Raw genomic sequence first — 17,416 nt, forward strand, 5'->3', positions numbered from 1 at the left:
TGGTGGAAGATTAAGGACAACACTAATATGAGCTGGAACTGAGATTTAATATTAATTCAAGAATAAACAACCTCTTTAACAATTGCTATGGAAGCAGGGGAGCAGGAACCCTAAGAATCAGGGTAAAATGCAGCACATTTCATCTCTGGCTCTTGGAGATCTGTGAGAAGTTCAGAAAGTAGCTTGGCTTAGTTGCCATCTATATATACCTAAAGCTCCTCGGCTGAGTTTCTGCATTTGTAGTCTGGAGGTTTGACAAATTCATGCTCATGGCTGGCAAGCCCATTGTTCCAGGAAACCTGACTGGCTTGCCTCACTCCTCTCACCCTGATGTTGGCCTCCCACTCCCCTTGGCAGAAGGTAAAGAAGAAAACAAGAATCCAGTCCAGCTCCCCACCCCACTGGCTGAGAGGCACAATGACCCTGGAAGACGTCCAGCCAACCCCCAGCCTCAGGAGGGAAATATACATACCCTAGTAGAAGGGGCAGCTTCCTGGAAAGACAGCAAGGAAAGCAAGTCCCCCTACCTCCCCAGCTGGGACAAAAAAAAGGAGGCTGAGATCCTGGGGACAGAAATGGCAAGGGTGGCCAAGTGCGCACTGGTTTATTGACCAAACCTGACATTTCAAAATGACTTGTGTGATAGGCCTAGAAACTCCTCTAGGCCTGTGGCAGCTGAACACAGAGTTCCTGGTGGAAAGGTCTACTGGAACACTACAGGCAAGGCTTATAGGGGAGGCCAGCCTTGGAAGAGTCCTACATGGGTCCTCTGGAGAAAACAGTTACAGCCCACCCTCCAAAAAAAGAATCCCACAATCAAATGGTGCCAAAAAGAGACCCACTGTGGCCCATGATGGAGAGAGAGTTCTGCAGCAATTGTAGGATAAGAGCTGTTCTTCAGGGGCCGAGCTTGGGCACTCAGGGCCTCAGCTGGCCTACCAGTGAAGGCCTGAGGGTGGTGTCTTCTCATCTTTATTGCTTTCCAGGGAGAAAGGAGGGATCCGGACATCAAAATGGGAACCATCAGGCCTCTCAAAGCGGAACGTACCCCTGTGGGTCAGAGAAGCTGGTTTAGAGGAAATGAGGGTTGAGGACCTCTTCAGGATCTGGATAGCCCTATGTCCTCAGCTTTAGAACCACAGCAAGATGAGGTAGGCCTGGGCTCTCTCCTACCTGACTCATGTCAGGATAACACTAGTCCAGAGACTCAAGAGCCCTTCCTGGCCCTACATGAAAAGAAACACAACTGTCCTGATTCTGGCCCTTAGATACGCACTGCATAAGCTACCCAATTACACCTGCAGGTTACAGAGTGAAATAACGGGGAAAAAAAACCCAACTACATGGGCAACTCGGTACAGCATCAAATCACCAGACTTCTTTGGCTTAGGTCCCCAGTCCACAAAACCACAGGGAACTGGAAAATGGACAGTCATAAAAAATCAGACAAATCCCATACAACAATGATAAGGCTCCATCTCAGGACTTAATGTAGCCCAGAATTAACTGCAAGCTATGAGCTCCCACTTTTCTCACCCACAGCTTGTGTCTAGAGTTGCGCTACCCCTGCCCCAGCACACACTCACCACATGTGCCCACTGGAAGCTTGCAGGGAGACGTGGCTGCTATATTGGAATGCAGGCTGCTCCTTGGATAACACTGGTTCCTGTAAGGGTTCAAGCAAAATAGGTCAGGCCAAACCTGCTCCCTGTATTCTGAGGTCAGATGCCAACTGCTAGTTCATCAGGACTGAATGCCTCCTCATACCTCCTACAGTGACTGCTTGCCAGTGTTTCCTCTGCTGCACAGCCATGGACCCAGGCCTTTTATTCTGACTCTGGGAAAGATAATCTCAGACTGAATGTCTGAGGACACTGAGCAAAGATGCTGGGTACAGGACCTACTCTGTAAATACCCTCTTCAGTGTCCATTCCGAGTGTCTAGGTGCCAGGCACCACGGTGGTGGTCTGCGAACCTTTGCTGACTTAAGTCTTTAAGTACTTATAAGGTACTAGATGTGATTCCCATTTCAGCAGTAAGAAACTGAAATTTTGGTTAAATTGCAGTTACGCAGCAAGTAAAGAACACAGCTGGCATTTGAAACCAGATTATGTATCTCCAAAGCCCTATTCTTAGTCATTATCCTACTCTGCTTCCCCAAGTCTCTGCTGACTTGCACAGATACTTGTTAAATGTGGCTCCTGGCCACTTTTCGTGAAACAGGAGACAGGGTGGGGTAGTATAGGAATTTCAAAATCAGGACCAGCAGAGGATGTACACATGTAAAGAGAGGAAGGACAACCAGTAGTTGGGGGGTGCTGTGTGTGCAAGCCCCACCTAATGGCATCCAAATTCATATTTTTAAAAAGGTACTGCTGCGCTGGCGACAAAAACACACCAGCTTTCATGTCAAACTCACTTAGATTTAAATCCAGATCCTGCCCTTACTAGCTATGGGGCCGTGGGCTAGTTATTTAACTTCATAGTCTCTCTCTCTTCATCTATGAAATGGGTTGTAAGAAACCTATCTCACGGGGTTGTTGTGAGGTTTGTCACCAGCGCATTCACACATGGAGCCTCTGCCCTGACCACAGAGGAGGAAACCATGCACTAAGCCCCCAGGCCTGCTTGGCAACACCAGGAACTGGGCATTATTGGCCCGATGATGCTCACCCTGCCCACCACCCCTCGGCCTCGCACTGTCTCCAAGGTGCCGGAGAGACTGAATATCCTCCAGTGTCGCTCCCGGAGCTGTACCACATCACTGTCAAGGTTCTCCAGGCGGATACAGTAGCGCCACTATGGGGGAAGTGGGGGGAGAAGAGGCAAGTTCACATCTGAGAAAGTAAACTCTGGGCCAGACCACTTAGAATTCTAGGAGAGCAAAAGGCAACAAAGGCTGACACCTGCATTGCCCAGGCCACAGTCCCCAGAGGCAAACACCTCCCAACATGCCCCTCCAGGCACCCTTCCTGAGCTCCTCCTCCCAAGGGAGACACTCACCCAGTAGACGTGGGAATTCTGTGCTTCCTGGGGAAAAAACACAAAGAATTTAAGTCCCAGAGGGCAAGACCAAGTCTCCTCCAATCAACATCTCTCCAATGGAGTAAATGTGCTCCAGGAAGCTTGCAGAAGCAGAACAATGCTGCAAATATCTGGATGTTGATGACTGAACTATGGCCAATAAACTCACTGAGGGGGCAGCCTCCCCTGGGTCTATCCCTGGCTTCCCTCTTCCTCTTCCTATTAAGATCACCAACAGAATTGGATGCCAATGGAAATCAGCCACAGGGCTCTTCCCTTTCTCTGAACCACCCTCCCTGCCAGCTGCCCTCCATACCATCACTGCTGGCCCAGGCTGCTAACCACCTCCTTGGCCCTACAACAGCCCAACCTTATTACAATACTTGGTATGGTGTATGTTCCATTGAGATCCCTCAACACCATGAACTCCTGGAAGACATGGATACTTTCATTTTTATTAGTATTCCCAGGACCTAGCTTACAGCCAGGCAAAAAACATCTCAAATGTTTGACTAATGCATACAAAGTATGAAGATCAGCCTATACCAATTTAACCAAGTATGTGTATGTTCTTCATAAACGCAGCTCCCTCTGAGCCAGAAGAGAGGGAAAAGTCAGTCCAGAGGACTCCTTCTGGGACCCAAGGGTTTCCCTACTCTAGGTCTTGGTGTCAGCCATGACCATGAGGCTGTTCTACCCCACCCAATACATGCAGCACTCGGAAGCAGAACTATAGGCACATGGTTGAAATTTGGAACCCATTACAACAGTCACATTTCCCAACAAATCTGGAGACCTAGTCCTGAGGGAAGGGGCCCAGGCTGGGGACATACTCTCATGCCCATGTAGAAGGGGATGACAGTGACGCGGATGTTCTCGGTTGTTTCCCGGTGGACATCGGAAAGCTCCAGCCAGGGGTGATTCTTCTCTTGCCAGGCCCGTAGCGTCTCCCGAGCCACAAAAGGGGGTGCTGGGACAAGATGACTGGTTAGTCCAGGCCAGAGTCCAGGGCATTGCATCCACTTTCCAATTGCTCCTCTTAGAAAAACCTTCCCAGTTGTGGCCCAAGTAAATAAGACACCCAAACATGAACCAAAAGCACAGGCTAAAAGAAGGCACAGAGCTACTTCTAAGAGTAAGCCCTGAGAAGGTATGTGACATCATGGGAAGAAAACTGGATTGGGAGTTAGGAGCCCTGGTTTTCAGACCTCGCTCTGCCACTAACTAGCAACCTTCAGTCCCTTCTCCTCATCCCTGAGCCTCAGTTTCCATATCTGGAGGAGGTAATGGCCATCTACCTGATAGGTCTAATGGGAGGTTGAATAAGGTTGTGGAAATAAAGCCTTGAAATTACTTCCATGATACTATCTTTGAAGAAAGGGTCTTCCCTTTCCAGCTTCTCTTTCTGAGAGAGATCACCTTTTGTCTGGTCGTAGAGAAGAAATCTTTCAAAGAGCTCATGCTGGATGGGAACCTGATCAGTGGAGGTGTAGGGGAGGATGTCTTCATGGCTGACATAGTCCAGGCCTGGCACAGAGAGGCAAAGAAACAGTGAAACTCATGTAAGAGGGGAGGAACAGGGCTGAGAAGAAACACAATTCCTGACCTTGTCGCAAGGTGGGATGACCCTGGCACCACTGCTCTCAGCATCTATAATCCCTCCCGGCAGATTAAAAGACATCAAAAAGGCATCAGAATCTTCTCCCTGAGACATACTGGACCCATTATCGACAGGCACCATTCAGATGCTTGTACTTACCTGGGATGGCATAGAGGGCCCGGCTGTCATCATGGTTAGCCAAGAAAGTCACCGCTTCTGTCTGAGATCTCTGAGACTAAGACAAGAAGCAAGTCAGACTTTCTTAGTCACTATCCAGTCCTGAGGACTAGGGCCCAGTGCTGATCTGGGCTCCATTTGACTCTTCTCTCTTTGCCCCCATCAGGGTTCAGGCCTTTCCCATGGAGAGGAACCCCAGGCCCAGCCGTCTTGCTTACTTACTATATGTGGACAGTCTCGGGCATCAATCAGCACTTGATAATAAGTGTGAGTTTTGCCTTTCACCTCCTTAGAGCCATGGCCAGCAGGATTCTCTGCTCTACAAGGAGGGAGAAGAAGCTAAAGATCACCCTAAGAGAAAGAGAAGCAGTGCCTGCCCCAGCTCCCGACCCACTCCTCGTCTCAACATACTGGTGCCTGATCTGAAGGGGCTGTAGCACCAGCTAGGTACCTGCTCAGCAACACCCAGCCCAGCTGCTCCCCTGTCAGGTGTAAAAAATGGAATGTGGAGGACTCATGGCACAAAGTCATCATTTGTCTTACTCTCTGGCTGCCTCTTAGAAGAAGGGGGCCATGCTGAGAAAATCACATTGCTGCCTCAGTGACAGGAGCCCAGAGTACCCCATTCTTTTTACCTCCTAGGGAATGTCTATAATCATTTAATGGAGCTGTGATCATTTAATGGATCATTTGATGGGGGGGCTTTTAAATGTACTCTAATGATGATAAAGATTCTAACTGGACGTCAAAAAATCATGAAGACTAGTCCCCCAAATGCATTCTGGGATAATTATAATGCAAACTGAGAACAGCTTGGGAGAGCATCTTGAGAGGCCCAAAGGGACCCTCTGGCTTAAGATTGTCCCTGGCATTCAGCACTTTATCTCCATGGGTATTAGTGCTGGAGAGCACTCTGGGTCTGTTCCTAAGGCCTAGAAGGATACTGTCTTCACCCCTGGGATCCCAATTACGTATGTCTGCCATGAGTCAGGCCTCCTCCTGAGGACACTGTGAGGCATGACAGGGAAACTTACTTTTCTGGAGCTGCAGAAGCCACATCCCGGTCATAAAGTCTGGCCTGCCAGGGAAACAGGACGACACCTCGATAGCCAAAAACACTATGAAGGAAAAGCTAGGAGAAAAGAGAGGCCTCTGTGAGTCTGCAGTCCAGCAAGTCCATCCAGGTGGGGCCCAGACCACTAAGCAGCACAGATACGCCAACTCCAGCACAAGGTCTCGCCATTCTTTTCTTTGAACTCTGTGATCCACCCAGACCAATTTCAGAATACTCTTACCCCTTACCCCCTCTTCACCTGGCTGACTTCTACTCACCCTTTAGGCCATAGCGTAGGCCTCTAAGAAGCGTTCCCTAACCTCTCCTCCACTTAGCACAGTGTGCACAGTCATTGACCATTTGTATATCATAATGCTTTCCTAGACTATCAACTCTTTGAAGGCACTGCTTTCTGATTTAACTCCAATGCACAATGCCTGGTCCATAGTAGGCATACAAAAAAAAAAAAAATGCTGAATAAACAATAGGTCCTCCTTACCTACAAGGGGCCTAAATCCATCTCAGTGGATCTGGCGCAAAGCTGATATAGAAAAAGAGCATCATACCCAGAGCTTACTATACTGTGAAAAGTTCAACTATGACAAAGCATTCAAAGGTTTGCTTTTCCGAGTCCGGTCAAGATGTCAGAGTAGGTAAACGTCGTGCTTGCTTCCTCCCATGATGCATTAAAATTACAACTAAATTATAGAACAATCAACCTGGAGAACCATCTGAAGACTAGGTGACCAGAAGTCCTATAACTAAGCATGTAAAGAAGAAACCATGTCAAAACTGAAAATCATAAAAATAAAATAAAATAAAAGGTTTGCTTTTCTTAAAGCTCCCTCCATTGGCTTCCCACCATCCACTACGTTAGAAGACACTTCAGTAACTTGGCTCCCTCCTTACTATAGTCCAAACCATCTCTGTTCTCGCCAGCTTGGAAAAAGAACCCATCGATAAATGAAATGCATTCAAATCCAAGAAAACAGACACCCACCTTTAAACATTTGTGATTCTGGTCTGGCACCAGAAAACCATAACATTCAGGCCTATGAACCATATCTGACCCTTTCAGAAGCAGAGCACACCATGAAAATGAAAGAAGACCCAGCTCAGCACTCACCTGCCCAGTCTCATATTTTCCGTTCTGTTTTGGCACCTCAAACACACCAACTGTCTCCAAAACTTTGCCCTCTGGTCGGTTTCTGATTAGGAAGGAAAAGAACAAGCAACTGAAGAGCTGAAGAGGTAACAGGACTTATCCTTCAGAAAAAGCTACTAAGATACTGAAGAGCCAGGGTAATGACAGCAGAGAAGGGTCAGGGTAGTGGGGCCAGCCAGCAGAAGCAGGTAAAAGTCCTGCCATATCACCATTCCACAGAGATTCTGCCTTTCCTCCTTTGACGTCCAGTCACAGGCTCCTCCTTGGTTTCCGTGTTAGGTCTGACTACTCCCAGATCACTTTCTTCTCTTCGCCCTCAGCATTCGTCATATCATGCCCTCATACCCTGCTTAATTGTACTCCTTGCCTCTTTTTGCCCTGAACCACCCTCCTGAACTCCTACAGCATTTTAACTGTCCTTCTCATCTTTCATTTCAGTTAGCTTCCATGTCTTATCTCCATTAGAAACTGTAAGTTCCCTGCGAACAGTGCCTGTGTCTGATTAGCCTGTGTTCCCCCTCAGAGCCTACTGTATAAGAGGAGCTCAAAAATATTTGTTCTAATTCCATGTCTGTTTTCCCCTGCCCTTGAAGGGCTTAATCATCCTCTCTAGATTTCCTACTGTCTCTACATTGCACCATCTCTCAATATAGTTTTGTTCAGATTTACATCAACTTTCACATGTCTTTAATTATAAATAGTTATCATCTCTCCCCCAGAATAAGTGTCTAATCTCAGCCACTAAAAGGTGAGTTCTCTCAGGGACCTCTCTGGACAGGTGCTCTTTCTAAGGGCTCTTTAAAGGACTGTTATTGTTACTATTTTGGAGATGTGAACATTATGCTTACTCTCAGTTGATTCAACCAACCCCAATTTGATCTGCCTGTCCCATCCCTAGAGACAGTGTTCACGCAATCCTCATGGCCTCAAGCCCCTTCTCCAAGCCACACAGAGGGAACCAGTCTTCCCAAGGTCACACTGAAACCCAGGACCTGTGCAGGGCCGAGATTCAGAAGTCCTGTTTCTCACTTAGAGCATCTTTGAGGGAAGCCTTAACCGAATCCGGGGCTAGGGGTTCAAGTCAAAAGCCCTAGGGCTTAAAAGGCTGTCCACTAACAGCGACGCTCGGAGACCCGCATTCGGGGAGGTAGGATTCGCTCTGATAGGATTACTAGTTCCCCCTCCAAACCAGCCTCGCTCAAACCAGGGCTCTGGACCACACTCCCTTCTCTATTCCTGGCACATGTCTCAGGCTGCGCAAGTCGTCTCCCGGCGGGGATCCTCTCTCGGGTCTAACTACAAACATCATCAGCCGGCTGGGCCTCCTGGCCTCCTCCCTGGCCGGGAACACGCTCTCTAGGCTCCGGGCCCCGACCCCGCGCTCCGTCCCTCACCGGGACGAGAGATGCCTCCGTGTCGTGGTCGCGGCTGGTGGGAAGGCCCCAGCTCCACCTGCCGCACAGAATGGCCTCGGCCCCCGGGCCCCTGTCAGCGACCGAGACCACCAGCGGCTGCACACAGCCAGGGCCCGCCGGGCCACACAGCCCGCCATGTCCCGCCCGAGCGCCTGCTGGGCTGCTGACACAGGACCCGACCTGCGGCCAGGAGGCGTCCCGCCCCCGCCCCACACTGCCCCGCGCCGCGTACCGCCCCTTTGGCCTTCTGTCCCGCCTCGCCCCGCCCAGTAATCCTCAAGATACTTCCGGCGCATGGCTGGCGGAAATGCACACTCGGGTCACCTGACCGTAGGGTTGAGTAGAAATGGCGTCTTCCTTGATTGCTGGTGAGCGGCTCGTGCGCGCTTTGGGCCCCGGCGGGGAGCTGGAGCCAGAGCAGCTGCCCCGGAAGTTGCGGGCAGAGCTTGAGGCCGCGCTGGGGAAGAAGCACAAGGGTGGTGATCGCCCCAGTGGTCCCGCACGCCTGGTTTCCTTCCGCCTGATCCGCGATCTGCACCAGTACCTAAGAGAAAGAGGTGAGGTCCATTCTCCAGTCCGGAGTCGCCTTCTTTTTTCCAGAGTCTCTACGCTCCTGAGATCTTTTTCCCACCTCTAGCATTCTTCCGAGGGAAAAATCCGTCACTCTCCTTCGCCCACTGAACAGTCATGGAGCCAACCAAAGAGTCACCTCATAAGTCCTAGGGCAACCCACTCCCTTCTATAACTTCCATGGGAATTTCTCATGGATTACAAAATTTATTTGTGCAATTTCTTCTCTCTTAAGAGTCTCCGTTTCATTTCCAGACCCAAGTAGGCCGACTGGACCCTTGAGGAAGTCCACGTTCTAACCCAGTACCACCTCACAGGTTCAGTTTCTTCCTTTTAAGCCACCTGAGAAACCAACTTAGCATAGCGTGCTTGTCCTGTTTGAGAATCTAGATTTCTTTTCATCTCAAAAGCAAACGTGGTCAAATCTTGACTTTTTTTTTTTTTAATTTTTAGATAATGTGATAAAAAGCTGCGTCGAAAGGTCTGAACTGGGAGTAGCATCTGAGTTTTAGTCCTAGTTCTGCCACTAACTCCCCTTGGAGGAGTCATTTTCCTTCCTTGGGCCTCAGTTCCCTTAACTATATAGAGAGAGAATAGGACAAGCTGGCAATGTAAGGTCTTTTGCAAGAATTAACGTAGCCTATCTAGAAGTGCAAAGGGTAGACTGCTTAACTTTTGGAATGAAATATGACCTTAGAGATCATCTAGTACGGTGTCCTGAGTACTCAGCGTCACTATGACTAAAACCTCTTTAAGACACAGAAATGACCTAACCTAAATGCAAATATAAATGGCTTATGTATTACCTGTGACAATGGCAGGATAACTGAGAGCTGAGTTAAACTCAGCTGTGTAGCACTCGGAGATGAGTATGTGGAATTGTCTTAAATTATTCCCAGTTGAAAATGGTCCTGAAGGTGAATTGGTATTAGAATAAATATGCTTTATTTTGGTAGAAAGAATAGAAGGACTAGACCTTTCTCTGATCTTACTCCTTCGACCTCAGCTCTATGGATCATCATGTTTGTGGAAATCTTTTCTTCCTAGATTCCACATTGTACCTTCATGAGCTCCTAGAAGGCAGTGAAATCTATCTCCCAGAGGTGGTGAAGCCTCCTAGGGTATGTAAGGGATACATTTGTGAGCGTGGGTGTTGGCTCAGTTGGACTTATTCATGATACATCCAGATTTATGGATTAACTTTTGGGCTTGAAAATTTGTCTTTTAAATCCTTGGGAGCTGGGGTAGGGGAACTAGATATTGTCCTCCATGTTTGACAGATTGGAAAATAGATTCTTAGAAGACAATTTCCAAAGCAGTGGAGGCTGAACTGGTACATGGGTCTCCTGATACCTTAGCAGTGCTTTGCTCCCTGAAACCAGTGATTGTGACATGTTTTCTAGCAAGTTGTGAATGTCATTCTTCTTGTTTGATTTTTCTAACTTAGAACCCAGAACTAGTTGCCCGTCTGGAGAAAATTAAGATACAGCTGGCCAATGAGGAATATAAGCGGATCACCCGCAATGTTACCTGTCAGGTAAGGGCTTGCTCTTTAATACGTAGACTGAGTAACCCCGGAAAGCAGGATCCTGCACTGGGAAGAGGCACAGAGGAAAGAAACAATGTGGAAACTTGGTTTGTGTACTTTTCAGGGACCATAGAAGCTCTGCGCTACATGCAAACCAAATAATTCTCAACTCATTCACTGAGACTCTGGACTGAGATAGTGACTGATTCTTAATAGTATGAAGGTGGAAATGAGCCTTGGAGCCTTTGTTCTGACAGGGCTCCCTACTGTTCTCTGACATGCTCCTGCCCTGGAACAAGAGAGGGACATATGGGTACTAGGAGCCTATATTCTTTCTCTGAAATGCTGGACGTGTGGTCCCGAAAAGAATCCAACTGTTCCCAGCCAAAAAAAAATCCATGGAGAAGACAGTTAATGTTTGGTGAAAGAAAATGAATACTCTCTGGATTGCCTCTGAACTGCTTCCATTCTGAAATCACTTGCATTTTCTTTTTCCCAGGATTCAAGGCATGGTGCAATTCTTAGTGACCTGGGAAAGCAAGGTGAGGTACTAGGAAATCAGTTGCTAAAAGATCTCCCTGGGAAGGGTCGGTCATGGCATTCCTTCCCACTCCAATGCTCTGGGGTTAAGCCTGAGCTACTGAGGCTTGCTGTTTGAGGGAAACCCAGTTGATGGGGGGAGGCAGCCATGAGATAAGAGGGCCTCTTAGAGGATGCTGACCTAAAGGTTTCTTCCCTGGGTTTTTTCCCAAAGTGAGGTCAGTGAAAGCTCTGGTCATCACCATCTTCAACTTCATTGTCACGGTGGCAGCTGCCTTTGTCTGTACTTATCTTGGAAGCCAGTATGTCTTCACAGAAATGGCCTCGGTGAGTAAGCACTGGGCAAGATAGGGTGCTCCAAGTGGTGGAGGTATTGGTAGGATAGGGAGGATATATGTGAAAATGCATTGCATAGATTAGATATTGAAAAAATATTTGTACAATGAACGAGGAGCAGTCGAGCTTTCCAGTAGTCATGGGGATAGATAATAGCCTCAAGAGAATCCTCTTTTCTTCCCTTCCCCCCAACAATGGGCTGGGTTGGGGTCCTCTTCATCCTTATTGGAGGTGCTAGAGGCTTCAGAGCTGGAGACTGGCCTTCATCCCCTGAGTCTGATTTTTTTTCTCCCCAGCGGGTACTGGCTGCGTTGATCGTCGCCTCTGTGGTGGGTCTGGCCGAGCTGTATGTCATGGTGCGGGCAATGGAAGGCGAGTTGGGAGAGATATAACTGGTGCTTCATCATTGAAGTCTGGAGAGGGTTTGGAGGAGCTCCAGGCTCCCAGCTGCCTATCACTGACTCTCCGTCTACCCATCAGGCTCTTTATACTCAGCTGTGGTTGGTCAGGGCCGAGCCAAGGCTACCTGCTCTTTCTGTAGGGAGCCCCATCCTCTGTCAGTTGCCAGAAGTCTGTCAGTATATTCTCCTGACGCTGGTGCCCATCTGCCTTCTCCAATATGTTCTGGGCATTGCTGGGGACGGGTTTTTTCCATCAATAGTAAATAGAATCCAGGCCTTACCAGAAGTGGACCATACTGCCTTGAACTTGCCCAAGTGCACAAATAAATCGTCATCCTTGCTCCACACATCCTTGATGCAGACCTGTAACTTAGCTCTGAAGCCTCCAAGAAAGCGAAAAGGATTCTCTTTCTCCAGTTTGTGCTGGAAGAGGAACTGATCAGAGGACACCGAATAAGAGAAAAACAGGTTGGTACAGGATGGCAGAATTGAAAAGAAAGCAGCTACCTTTTTGGAATCTTAGTTTCTGTCTTCATCCTCTTCCTTCTGCTTGCCTTTTTCAGGTTTTCTAAATGCTTCTGCCTGTCTCTATCACTCACCAGCCCTCCTTAAACTTCCCATCTTCCTGTCACCCTTGTCTCCTAAATGAAAACAATTCAGATGGCAAAACAGTATATCTGCTTTTAATTGCAAAATCCCTTGTACTTGTTTGTGTTTGTGGGGAGAGTATGCCTACTGTGGATTATCTCAACTAGTAAAGGGAGACGTTCCTTTTGGACAGGACCTATTTTCATATATGTATATGTGAATGGAAATAAGCATACACGTAAATATGTATACATAATGTACACATTACAGATGTGTATGCATGTTATACGTAAGCCTGAAGTAGGATATTTTATGTGGGTTCTTAAACATTTTTGAGTGAGTATAAAAAATAGTGTGTAAATGCTCACAGTTGACTATTTTACATAGTTTCTTTTGGTCTTTACAACAATCCCAGAGATTGGAAAAGGAAATGATTTAGGCCCCTTTTCCTGAAGACAAAACGGACTGAGAGAGATCAAATGACCCACTGTGGTTCTTGCTCTGTTAAATGGAGCCAAAGACCTGCTAGGTGGTCCTGAAGTCTCTGTGTAATACTAAACTTCTAGAACTTAGATTGGTGATCTGATGATATATCTGTATAAGGCATTTAAAAATGATATCAGTTTTAGTTATTTATCCAATAAATATTTATTGTATTCAGTGTATTTTTATTTCAAATCTGTGACAACACAAAGCCCAAAGATTTTCATAGTTCTGAGAATTGTGCAAGGTCTGCTGCTAATGGTAGACACCATCTTTCTATTCCTTCACTGCATGAGCTCCTGTGGTCTTTTCTTTTTTTCCAGAGCTCAGTTCTTAGAAATTGTACACTCATTGGCTCAATAGGCATTTGCTCTACAACGTTTGCCCGTTTCTTCTTGATATATAGCAAGTCTGAGCCTCTCAGTGCAATACTCTATGCGAGAAAGGCAGGTTTTAGGCCCTTCTGTTCTCCATAGATCACTTTGTTGAGAAATCTTAAGCTTTCTGTTGTTGGTTGGAAGAAGCGTCAATGGTGAGAAAGAATGTAGGTGGCATTCTACAGTGTTTCTAGCACTTAAAACTATTTTTTAAGATTAAGTCGAAAAGCTCCTCTGAAGCTTTGTAGAGATTCCTGGCTGTACTTACCTGTGCTGAACTCTTTGGGCCAGGGGACCACATATACTTAAGCTTTCACATCCTCTAGGTACCTGGATTCAGGTTGGAATACTTCCAAATTTCAGGTAAAGAGCAGGCCTCAAACGGCTTCTGATGCAGGGTGTCTTCTCATGATGAGATGGGGGTCATTCCACATACACACCCCTGTCATTAAAATGGGGTCTTTACTTGATCCCAACCCTCTACTCACCAACTGAAAGGCTTCTGTGGCATTGAGCACTTATTTAGCGGTCCTTTATGGGCCAAGTACTGTGCTGCTTCTGGGGAGAGAGAGGGAAGCAATCTAGTTCCTGCCAAGGAAATGGCCACTATACAAGGTGGTTTCCAGGTGCAAGGGCACAGTTAGAAATAGGAATCGGGTGACTTGTCCTTCACTTCTCATCACAGAAGGGGGAAGTCTATATGCTGTCAGCCACTTCCTCTGCCTCACCAGGCCTTGCTTTTCCCTGGTGCAGTCTGGGTCCAGGGCTTCCCAGGGAGAAAGATGAGAGCTTGGCTGGAGGCCAGAGGAACAAGAAGTTTTAGGCCTTCTCATTTTCTCATGGCCTGCTGTATGGAGAGGAGGGGGGACCTAGTGTATTGAGAGCTTTTACAATGTGTCACACACCATGTGAAGCCCTTCACCTGTGTTATTGCTCTCCTTCCGAAAACGAAGAGACAAATATCCCTGCTTTCAGGCTTGTAGACTTTGAGAGAGTTGTGAGGAGACATAGCACAGCCAGGATTTGAATCTCATTGCAAACTCCATGCTTTTCTCTCTGAAGCAGAGCAGCTCCAGAAGTGGAGGCAGCTGGAGTGTTCTGGAACCAGTGAGTCCAGGAGCAGGGGTTGCCAGTAGAGGATCCCATCTACCCAGGGTCTGTCAGCAAGAGCCCTAAGCCCTTCAGTTAACTATTCCTCTTAACTAATCCCTAGGAGCCTGGGTAATACATCCCACCCAGCATCTATGTAGAACTTGGCCTATTTAGGGATTAGGTGATAGAGATAAATTTCAAAAGCAAACAGCCCTCTCATCCACATTTATTTGCACCACACAACAATCCAGATTAAGGTACAGAGTTTGGGTTTTATTTGGAGATTAGTTGGTATTACAGATGACAGTGATACCAAAACCCAGTGCTGTCACAAGCGCACACACATTCCCCCCATCCCATTCTAAATCTATTAGGTTTTCTCCACAGCCCCACGTCAGAGGGCAGCCAATCTGATCTTTATGAAAATTAAATCAGCGTAAGCCCTGGGCTATCTCTACTTTATTATTTTAATATCAACTTCCTCTTCAGATCTGTGGTTCTGATTAATTTGTCCCAGTGGTAGGAGGTCAGGAGAAGGGCCCCTGAACTATAAAAGGGTTGGTCTCTAGCAGTCTAGAATTAGGATCAACAATCACATCTTCTAGCTCACTTAGCAGTTAGTACTACCTTGAAGGTGAGGGGCAGCTGCCCAATCTTTAGAGGGAGGAGGTGTCGTCAGCTGGGGTGAGAAGAATTGGGTTACCAGGTCTAGCAGGAGAGATGGAAAACATGGACCCCTTCCTTATTCCTCAAGAGGTACAGGGTGCTGGGAAGCAGGGCCAGGCCCCAGTCACTCCATAGGACCTGCATTTAGTCTGGCCTGGAAGATAGTCATAGCGAGGGATTCCTCCCTGAGCTAAACTTCCTTCCCACAAGAGAACACCCTTGTGTAAAAGAAGGAGCTACAATCTACTCATGTGTTCGATCCTAAAGGGTAGGGTGGGCTGCAGGGGCCAGAGGTAGGGCCTTGCAAATTCTGGACTTAGATTAGGAATGGTCCAGGTTAGTGACAATGGCTGAGGCATAGATGAGGTCAGACAGGCTGCCCAGTGAAGTCTGGGGAGGAGGTCGCTCTGAAGGAAGGTGAAACCCTGAAGCCCCAGCTGGTCCCCATGGGGCTACAGCTTTAGCCCCTACCCCGTCCTGCCCTGGACCCAAGCCAGGAGGCAGGCAGGAGACACGTTGACACACTGAGGTGCACTGAGGTGTGCTGCTAGAGGGTTGAAGCTGGCCTAATGTTTGGGGCTCCCGGGACTGCTGGAGGGTGTCTGGAAGGGAATGGAGTCTCTGAGGGGCCTCAGGCCTTGGACTTAGGCGTCCTGGCTTTCTAGTCTTGATTCTCTTGGCCCGCCGGTTCTGGAACCACACCTGGTAAGGGAAGAAGAAGGAATCTCTTCTCGCTGTAATACCCCTTCCCCCAGGTAAGGGAAAGCAGAAGCTGGAGGCAGGATACCCAGAGAGAAGGTGCTGTGGATCAAACCCAGAAACTGGCTGTGTGAGAGTACTTCCACCCTGAGAGGGGGTCACAGCTCACCTGTATCTTGGCCTCAGGAAGGCAGGTTACCCGGGCCAGGTCCTCACGGGTGCCAATGTCAGGGTAGGGCCGTGCCGCAAATACCCGCTCCAACTCCAGCAGCTGCCCTTTGCTGAAGGTGATCCGCTTTCTCCGGTGGGGACCCAACCCACTGGCATGGCCTGCGGGCCGAGGTGAGGGTCCAGCTAGAACTCCCTTTGAGAGCCTCTGTCCCAACCTCAAAGCCCCCAACAGACCCTAAAACACCTATTCACCCACATCTTCCCTATCGCACCTTCCCCACATCCTTCCCCTGCCCACCCTTTTCCCAGCAGATCACCTGTTGGAGATGCATTCACAGGGCTGGCCATGGAGCTGGCAGAGAGTGAGGAGCCAGCAGGCCATGCCAGGGCTGTGCCCAAACCACACCCTTCCGTTTGGGGTTTTATCCTGCTAAGAGGCCTGGCCCCGCCTCCAAAAGGGGAGAGGTTTAGTGTCCAGTTAGAGAGAGGCAGAGAAGTCTGGAAGGAAAGATAGGTAGCTAAGGGCAGTGTTGGGGCTAGGCAGGATATGGGTGGAGTAAAATTGCGGGGAGGGGGGGCCTGCTCTTCCAGGCTTCACAAAGGAAGCCGGTCCCAGCCCTGCTCCTCGAACTGCAAACTGTCTGAAATCCTATACTTCATGTAAATCATCCCAGAACTCCAACCAGGAAGTCTAAAAGATCCCCCTCTCTAGTGCTCCCAGTGCTCCACTTGCCCCTTCTGAAGCGCTCAACCCTGGCGCTGGCTGCCTTCAGGAGAGAGTGGGTGGAGTCTTGTCCCACAACTGAGGACTGGGCTGCTGGGCTGGACAGGACAAAGAGGATGGTAGGGGACAGCAGATGAGACGGAGCCACCCCACCCTCAGCAGGGCTGGGGAGCAGTTGTCACCACTAGATCTCCCTCGGGTCTACTTTAGATCTTCGCCTGCATCTAGCCCTTTCTCTCTTGCCCCTCGAGCCCAGGTGGGCTTCTTAGAGTCCAAAAACCTGGAACCAGAGGAGGTTCTACAGGTACAACTGAGAAGTTTTAAGAAGGATGTTTGTTTTTACAGTGTACTTGTCCTTGGAAGTCTTCTGCGGTACTTTCTAAGAAGAGTAGGTGTGTTTGAATTAATCCTTTGAGTTCCTGCCCTTCCCTCTCTTCTTAACCTCAGTGCCCTGTACCTCAGACCCAGGACAGAACGACTCATCTTAACAGTGGGTTTGGGGGTAGCAGTTCCCCTAGGGACTCAGGCATCTGAGCTAACTGCATTTCTGGCTCAGGATAGGCAGAAAAACTGAACCAGAACCTCATCGCCCCCCTCCCCCGACCCTTCCCTCTCGTCCAAGACCCTGGTCAACTCCAAGAAGCAAAGCAAACCGAGGGCTGGGATGGGAAGCCTGGCAACTCCTGTTATCATCATAGGGGTTCAAGCTCCAATTTAGCTGCTGGTGGGTTGTTGGGGGCTGCTTAGCTCAGGAGGAAGGCTAGCACTCATGAGGCCTTCCCCAGCCCACAGCTTTCGTAGTTCAC

At 48.5% G+C, this 17,416-nt stretch overlaps 3 protein-coding genes across 4 annotated transcripts; 1 reads left to right on the plus strand and 2 right to left on the minus strand.

Annotated features, from left to right (window-relative positions):
* Window positions 1-31: 31 nt before the first annotated feature.
* POLDIP2 (DNA polymerase delta interacting protein 2) lies at window positions 32-8,643 on the minus strand. The gene is made up of 11 exons (XM_039886077.1): window positions 8,415-8,643; window positions 6,982-7,063; window positions 5,836-5,933; window positions 5,024-5,120; window positions 4,784-4,859; window positions 4,444-4,551; window positions 3,858-3,994; window positions 3,004-3,030; window positions 2,674-2,799; window positions 1,587-1,666; window positions 32-1,050 (listed from the first exon to the last, which is right to left on the minus strand). Exons 1-11 carry the CDS (start codon window positions 8,570-8,572, stop codon window positions 936-938), a joined length of 1,104 nt encoding a protein of 367 aa, XP_039742011.1. The 5' UTR covers window positions 8,573-8,643; the 3' UTR covers window positions 32-935.
* A 93-nt stretch (window positions 8,644-8,736) lies between these two features.
* On the plus strand, window positions 8,737-13,054 carry VMA12 (vacuolar ATPase assembly factor VMA12). 2 transcript variants are annotated; one of them, XM_039886081.1, is made up of 6 exons: window positions 8,740-8,992; window positions 10,053-10,126; window positions 10,453-10,542; window positions 11,033-11,075; window positions 11,288-11,400; window positions 11,706-13,054. In XM_039886081.1, the coding sequence occupies exons 1-6, from the start codon at window positions 8,782-8,784 to the stop codon at window positions 11,799-11,801; spliced, it is 627 nt and encodes a 208-aa protein (XP_039742015.1). In that variant the 5' UTR covers window positions 8,740-8,781; the 3' UTR covers window positions 11,802-13,054. The 2 variants fall into 2 exon arrangements, with proteins under 2 accessions (XP_039742013.1, XP_039742015.1); XM_039886079.1 differs by lacking the exon at window positions 11,288-11,400 and having other exon boundaries at window positions 8,737-8,992.
* A 1,173-nt stretch (window positions 13,055-14,227) lies between these two features.
* On the minus strand, window positions 14,228-17,093 carry SEBOX (SEBOX homeobox). The gene is made up of 4 exons (XM_039886537.1): window positions 17,068-17,093; window positions 16,204-16,478; window positions 15,885-16,045; window positions 14,228-15,718 (listed from the first exon to the last, which is right to left on the minus strand). The coding sequence occupies exons 1-4, from the start codon at window positions 17,091-17,093 to the stop codon at window positions 15,338-15,340; spliced, it is 843 nt and encodes a 280-aa protein (XP_039742471.1). The 3' UTR covers window positions 14,228-15,337.
* Between the last annotated feature and the right edge of the window lie 323 nt (window positions 17,094-17,416).

The sequence above is a fragment of the Pteropus medius genome, unplaced genomic scaffold (genome assembly GCF_902729225.1).
Source record: "Pteropus medius unplaced genomic scaffold, Ma_sr-lr_union100, whole genome shotgun sequence".
NCBI lineage: Eukaryota > Metazoa > Chordata > Mammalia > Chiroptera > Pteropodidae > Pteropus > Pteropus medius.

Bases quoted from the DNA above. Each gene is read 5' to 3' on its own strand.
- SEBOX (XM_039886537.1), bottom strand. From the start codon at position 17,093: ATGAGTCGTTCTGTCCTGGGTCTGAG. The intron at 16,479-17,067 runs GTACAGGGCACT...TCCTTTGTGAAG, and splicing joins CGTTCTGTCCTGGGTCTGAG to CCTGGAAGAGCAGGCCCCCC. The intron at 15,719-15,884 runs GTGAGCTGTGAC...TTCCCTTACCAG, and splicing joins TTCCTGAGGCCAAGATACAG to GTGTGGTTCCAGAACCGGCG.
- POLDIP2 (XM_039886077.1), bottom strand. From the start codon at position 8,572: ATGGCGGGCTGTGTGGCCCGGCGGGCCCTGGCTGTGTGCAGCCGCTGG. The intron at 5,934-6,981 runs GTGAGTGCTGAG...CTTTTCTCCTAG, and splicing joins GAAAATATGAGACTGGGCAG to CTTTTCCTTCATAGTGTTTT. The intron at 3,995-4,443 runs GTGATCTCTCTC...ATCTTGTCCCAG, and splicing joins TCTCTACGACCAGACAAAAG to CACCCCCTTTTGTGGCTCGG.
- VMA12 (XM_039886079.1), top strand. From the start codon at position 8,782: ATGGCGTCTTCCTTGATTGCTGGTGAGCGGCTCGTGCGCGCTTTGGGC. The intron at 8,993-10,052 runs GTGAGGTCCATT...TTTTCTTCCTAG, and splicing joins CCAGTACCTAAGAGAAAGAG to ATTCCACATTGTACCTTCAT. The intron at 10,127-10,452 runs GTATGTAAGGGA...TTTCTAACTTAG, and splicing joins AGGTGGTGAAGCCTCCTAGG to AACCCAGAACTAGTTGCCCG.